Here is a 6,983-nt window from a genome sequence, read left to right as displayed (position 1 = left end):
GTTTTTTCTAATAATTTCTAATAAACCTTTGAGATTCTATAGTTAGCAATAAATATAATTCAACATTTCTCTAAACAATTTCTCACTTTCATTTCATATTGTCGTCCTTATTTCAACGTCTTTTTCTTGCGGCTCCATTTTTTAAGTAATATTCTTATGATTTCTCTTTTTCTTATCGACGTAAATATTCCGTGAGAGAACTTTCGGTTTATTTCTGTTCGTTCTTTTCTTCTTTAGTATATGTAGAAGGTGAATTTAGTCTCGATGTCATCTCTGACAAATTAATTTTACACGTACCGCTTGATATGTTGAGCAGGCTGTTTGGTATAACAAGCCGTACAAATTCTAATGTTAAAAGAAAAAAATTTTTCTAACAATTTCGATTGACTTCTAAGAACTTTCTGTTGTACCTTATTAAGTAAAAATGTAAGAAAAGTAATATTAAAACAGCCATATTTGAAAAACTGTACAAGCATTGTCCGATTTAAACAGACAATCTACCTTCGTAATAAATTTGCCGATCTTGAAGAAGGCCTGAAAAATCCAGTAAATCGTTGACTTCAGTAGGGGATAATTGATCAAGTGATCTAATTAATGATTCTCTTAGGCTTTTACTATTTATGAAACCAATTCCTTCATCGTCAAATACACGATAAGCTTCAAGCGTACTGGCGTGTTCTTCCATTGGTTTTGTCATCTTTTCCATGAGACAAATAAATTCTGGGAAGTCAATTTTTCCGTTCCCTTTTCATAATAAAGAATATATTCATGTATGTAATGCTTTATTATAAAATGACAACATTTAGCACTGTTTCTTTTTTAAATTTTGTTTTCTCAAGCGTGCCTATAGATGGCGGTTTTGTACATATAAATGATGGTATCAAAATGTTTTTGTTTTTTTTTTTTAATTTTTTTTTAAGAAAAAAAAAAGCAACAAACAAAAGAAGGAGAAAAGTAATACCATCTGCGTCGACTTCGTTGACGATTTGTTGAAGCTCGGAATCAGTGGGGTTGCACCCCAAGCTTCTCATAAGGGATTTCAGCTCTCTCGTTGTAATAAAACCGTTACCATCTTTATCAAACATTTGAAAAGCATCTTGGTATTCTGAAAAATAAAACTTAAAATCAAAAGGAAGCATAAATATATGTATGTTTTGCTAAGGAAATACGTAAGTTCTAAATATGCAACAAACAGGTGAAAAATAATTTTCAAACAGAAATTCCTGGACATTCATTATCGGCAATCATTCAATCAAAATTGAAAATTTTTAAAGTTACCTTTTAATTGTTCACTTGTCAAGTTATCCTTTAAAAAGATATAATGTAAAAAATATAAAAAATATAATGTATACATAGAAAGTTATTTTTAAAATGTATATTTAAAAACCGTTTTTCTTTACATATAACAATGTGCAATGTTAAGGTTCAGAATCAGAAAACTTATCCAAAAAGGATTTGAGTGTAATAATTTAAAACTTGATATTTACCCACATACCTTGACCATTTTTTGTTTACTAAAGAGCTTTGAGAATTTTTGAAAGTGCTTTTGTTTCGTTTAACACTGCATGAACTCCTTTATTATTCATAACTCTTACAGCTAGCATTATAAATAATGCAGAGTGGTTTGTATAATTCGAGAGATAAATAAGAGAAAAGAATATTTACCGCAATTTTTCTTTTACGTTGATGATTTCTTCTTAATACCGCAACTGAGTACGCCATTTTTTAGGAAAAAAATTTTTTTTTCTTTCTTTGATTTCTAAAAATATAAAAAAATTTTAAGTAATATTAAAGTGAAACTTAACGGCTTTCATTTCTTTGAAGTTTTTATAACTTTGTTATTTAAAGCGTTGCTAAATATCATACTCATAAAATTAAAGACCAGATACCATTTAAATTGTTTACGCGAATCGTAAAAGTGATTTTTTTACGCGAATCGTAAAAGTTATTTTTGCTAAAATTGTACTCATTTCTCAGCACCTTTGGAGACATGTATTTTCTCCTCACTCCAATACTACCAAATCGCCCTACTCCTATCTAATCTATATAAAACTAAATAAAAATTAATTCTTTTAAATATGAAACAATAGACAAGCTTTTAGTAGTCATAACTCGCAACATTTTGACGCGCGCTTATTACGGCGTTCACGCGACAAGACTCATACGTTAAAAACTATATGCGGCTGGTTTTTTGGAACAAATTTTAAATCAATCTAACAAAATTTCCTGTTTATTTTATTATTTTGTTTTTTCTTATTTTGATTTTCATGAGTTTTTTTTATTTAGTCTGTTTAAATAATAACTCGTGAAGTTCTTAAAGTTTTAATAAATTAAACAAAAAGTTAAAATAAAACACAACAAAAACAATTTTAAAAATTTGAGCATATTTTTTCTCTTGACACCTTCTGTAAAACAAATATTGACGTTTTAAAAATCGGAAATTAACGTCAATTAATGGAAACCAGGGCGAGTTTTAATTAACTTAAATACTTTTTCATGGGCGTTGATTAATGAATATTTGTTGTGACGTCATTCTAGAAAAGTTAGTTACCAGGAAATAAAAATAATCCATTTTGAAAGGAAAGTCCGAACGTATTAACAGTAACAGGTGCTACACAAGTCGAAATAGTTACTGGTAATAAAGATTCTCAAAAGTGAAATGAGAAAATTTAAAAAATTATTGTTTGCAAATGTTTGTTTTTTTTTTTGTTTTGTAAGGAAATTGAGGGCAATAATATTTATAGTTTTTTTTGTTTTTTTTTTACCAAACGTATTGGTTTTTTTTTAAATACGCAGCCTCTTTCCTTTTAAAGAGTGTTTTTATATGTTTTGTAGAAAATTAATTAATCATTTTCGTTGCGAATGTTTTAATCAAGTTATTTTTTAGACGCAGAGACTTTTTCTTTTATCAGTTTTTTTAATATTAGAATGGATTTTTATTTTAAATTATTAAAACAGAAAATAATGATACCTTTTTAAATTTCACAAGCGGTAATTTCAATTTGAGAGTATTTTAAAGGACCTTACAACCAAAAACAATGAAGCAACATGTTCATATATTTTGTATGGTTCGATTTCCAGCAAATGTAAAATGTATATGCCGTCAAATGACTTGTTATTCCAGTATTTTGTTTACAATAAAAGTACTGGTGACGAATGTGGTTTAAAGAAGTTCTTAATCAAAGACCCTGGGTTAATAAAATTTTTTGTATCTTTAAAAATCTTCTATTTTCTTTACCAACCTGAATATTGCATAAATTCGATATAATCATGCAGCCGTCAGCGTTTTAGAGTATTGCAGGATAGCTAAAATATCTTTTGTTAAAAACAATAAAATACAGACTCACCGAAATCTTGGAGCGCGCACGTTATAAAGTCGAAGGTTATTTAAATTTAAAAAAAAAGTTAGTAAGACTCTTATCTAATGAAAATCACAAAGTTCACAAAGGAGCTCCTTGCTAAGCTTGTTCAAAAATGATAACACCCTGAATATTTTATGAAGAGACAGGTTTTGTTTTCCTAAATTTTGGAATCTTCAACAAAGAATTCGAAATTTTTTTTTTTTTTTTTTTTTTTTTTTTATGTTTTCAGGCTCTTCAGGAAGATTTGAATCTTTAATTCAGCTAGAAGCTGTTATTTTTCTTTACGCCCAAAAAATCACGTAAAACAATAAAAGCTTTTTTTTTGCAAAGCAGTTTTAAAATTTGTGTCAGTTTCTTCTTTATCTGTTTTCAAACGAAATGAAGCCGAATTTTTTTAAGAAAATGAGCCAAGTTAACGAATTGAACTACACGAATTAAACAAAACGTTTCCTATTTTAATTGATATTAACACTTTAGTTTTCAAGGAGTTTGCAATCGATGTTATAATTACTGAAATCTTGACGCCGAACCACGCTGATTCTTTTTGTTTTTAATTTTTTATTGCATAATTTAAAAATATTTCGTATTTTCATCCGCTTTCTGTGTTTATTTTGTTTTTGTGCATAACCATTTTTATTTAGAATAACTCAATCTGGATGCTTCTAACATAATGAATTTTTTTCTTATTGTTGTTAACAAAGGGTTTAAACATTCTTACAGAACTATGTTGAAAAGCGTGGCAAATGCACGAAATGTAAAGCGTTTTAAAAAAGCCATTCTAAAAAACCTTTGATAGTTGGAAATTTTAATAAAAAAAAAAACTTAAACAACTCTACAAACATTTTTATTCGTGGTTTGGAAAAGTGTTTTTATCTTGTATAAAAAAGTTCGATATCTTCATAACTATAAATTAGTTGGCTTTAAGTTTTCAAAGAACATCTTTTAAAATCAATGACGACGTGCTGTAATTGTTCTGATTGAATTTCTTTTCGTTTTTCAAAGAGAATAATAAGATACCAGCTATCAAACAGAATGTTCAAGTAATTTATCACCTCCTTAAGAAGTTTGTTCAATCGGAAGTTACTGTTTCAATAGAGCTTATTGTTTGGATAAAATCACTCCTATTGGTTATAAACTCCCCCTACTAAAGTAAATACTCCCCTTCTAAAAAAAAAGAGAAAAAAAAAGTAAATAATGTCAATTAAATGTTTGGTATATAAAAAACGGATAGGAGATAATAAGAAAAAGATAACGATTTATGAGCAAATAAAAACATTCGATGGAGATATAGGGCGGAGATGTCCAAATATTTGATGGAGTTGCACAGGTGTATGCAAATTGCATCTGACAATCTTTTTTAAACTACACAGTGGATTGAGTCAGAAGAAAAACTAATTCTTTTGAAACAAATGCTGCAACCGTAAATATGGTTTCATTACAGTGTTGTTGCAGCCGGTAACGATTATTTTTAAGTAATTTTAAAACTTAAACAACTGATGCATTAATTAAATACAAATTATCGATGATAAGCAACCATTTTTCTTTTTATCACACCAAAGATTTATTCTTTTTGTTTACTTACACTATCGCAAAAATAACTTCACTTTTAAAATATCTCGAACCAGTCAATTATATTTTTTTTAAAAATACAAGGCTTTGTACGGTTTAAGAAAGAAAAACGATTCAACAAACAGGTGAATTTCACCTAATAAGATTCATCAATAAAAACATTTCAAATGAATTCTAATTTATCTTTTAAATTGTGTTTCTTATAAAACCTTCATGAAACTTTTCACTTTTTTTAAGATTTATTTTTTTTTTTGTTCCAAATAAAAGGTAAAACTTTTTTTTTCTTGAATTGAAAAAACTTTTTGAATTGGATCGAAAATTTTATTTTAAATTAATTATAAATTGAAACCTGAAAATTGAATAAACAACAGAAATATAGAATGGAAATCACACGATTAACATTAAATATATTTTAATCAGTTGTGCTATTATGACACATAACCATAATACCAAATCATAAATACCAAAATATGGCTGGTCTGCGTGACTTCTTCGCTCTATACAGATCCAGTTGAGGTTTCATGTAAAATTCCCTAACCACCAATCATTGTGGATTTTGAAAAGATTCATTCGTGAGAATTATTTAAAGTTAAATTTTTAAACTGAAGACTGAAGTTCTATTACACAAATAGTTATCTCGTCATCTAGAACTAAATTAGATCAACCTTCCTTAAAAGAAAAATTCTTTAGCAAATTCATTTTTTCAAAGTTGTTTTATTTTATTTTGTGGAAGTTAATTCAAAATAGTTTACGGGGGACAACACATTGTTGCGCAATTTACGAAGTCTTTGCGAAGTATTTACGAAGCCTTTGCGAACGTTACGATTAAAGATTAAAATTACGTGTCTTCGTAAAATTAACCGGAAGCAACAATAAACGATATCAGTTAAACTGTAATATTGAAATTCCGACGAGTAATTGATTTAATTAATTCCTAACATCAAGTAATTTGCTCGATAGGTTCGTTATAGCTTACGTAAATCAATTAATTTGCTCAAAATTTCCGTTATAAGCTGCGAGAACCATCAATTTATTACAATCCTTTCCCATTATATTGTCATAAAATTTCGAAACGGACTGTTCTTCTAGGTTTTTCTACAAACCCATTCGATACTAACGCACTATTAAAGAATGTACACATAAATTAGAACTGTTTCACTTTTATTGAAGTTGTCATAAAAATGTTTAGAAGTTTAAACCATGTAAAAAAAATGCTTTTTTTGTACATGCATCTTCTACCAACAATCACAACTTGTCATTTGACTGCCTTGGGTAAGGTCGTATCTTCTCAGTTTTTTTCCTGGCTTGTGTTCTGACATGCTCCTCTGCTGCTGAGTACTGAGACTGAAAGGTGTTTTAAGTAGCAATGGCTCCTTTTTTGACCTTCATCATCTATCTCTTCCTATGAATCCAAGACCTCAGTGTTTTCTTTCTCTTCCGAGTCATCAATTGGAATCTGACCACACTGACCTTACCAAAACATCGCCATATGAAGAATTTTGACATGTTAATGTCACCAGGACTATAGAAATTTAGTTGAAAAAAATGTGGTTATATTTCGTAACTGATGAATATTTACGTTTACGAATCGTAAATAACGATTAAAATACAAATAACAAAAAATAAATTTCATTATTAGCATCTCAATAAGTTCAGTAAACTCAACAACAACCAATAAAAATACCAGCAAAAATAAGACTTCAAAAACTCTTTTTTAAAATGAGAAATGATCTAGTATGTGGAGCACAATTTTGTAAACAAACAAAATTATATAAAAAGCACCATTTATAAAAAGACCCATATCGTTATTTACGAACTTTAACGCAAATTATTAACGGAAGTTGATTGAATCTTACAATTAATTCAAGTGACTAGAATATGATCTTAAATTACGTATGAAATAAAAATGCTGCTCTTTGCACAACAAAACGATGAGAAAATCCATATTTGTGAGTGGAAATCTCTGTCAAGAGATGGTAGATATTGAAAGTGAGAAAAACAAGAAGAAAAAAATGACAAGCTAGTCCAGATATTAGAAAAGATTATTAAGTT

The 6,983-nt window shown here is 28.3% G+C and overlaps 1 protein-coding gene across 4 annotated transcripts; it reads right to left on the bottom strand.

Moving 5' to 3' along the window:
* Positions 1-117: 117 nt before the first annotated feature.
* LOC145194020 (uncharacterized) lies at positions 118-5,514 on the bottom strand. Of its 4 annotated transcripts, none has more exons than XM_090068360.1 (6): positions 5,396-5,514; positions 1,666-1,759; positions 1,279-1,306; positions 962-1,105; positions 502-744; positions 118-345 (listed from the first exon to the last, which is right to left on the bottom strand). In XM_090068360.1, exons 2-6 carry the CDS (start codon positions 1,720-1,722, stop codon positions 209-211), a joined length of 609 nt encoding a protein of 202 aa, XP_089924486.1. In that variant the 5' UTR covers positions 1,723-1,759; positions 5,396-5,514; the 3' UTR covers positions 118-208. The 4 variants fall into 4 exon arrangements, with proteins under 4 accessions (XP_089924486.1, XP_089924487.1, XP_089924488.1 ...); XM_090068361.1 differs by lacking the exon at positions 5,396-5,514 and adding an exon at positions 3,348-3,399; XM_090068362.1 differs by lacking the exon at positions 5,396-5,514 and adding an exon at positions 2,972-2,994.
* Positions 5,515-6,983: the final 1,469 nt, after the last annotated feature.

This window comes from Hydra viridissima, unplaced genomic scaffold, assembly GCF_058129835.1.
Source record: "Hydra viridissima isolate aposymbiotic clone 2 unplaced genomic scaffold, HvirCarnegie_v1 scaffold_12, whole genome shotgun sequence".
NCBI classification, from domain to species: domain Eukaryota; kingdom Metazoa; phylum Cnidaria; class Hydrozoa; order Anthoathecata; family Hydridae; genus Hydra; species Hydra viridissima.
This window is presented reverse-complemented; position numbering and strand designations above follow the sequence as displayed.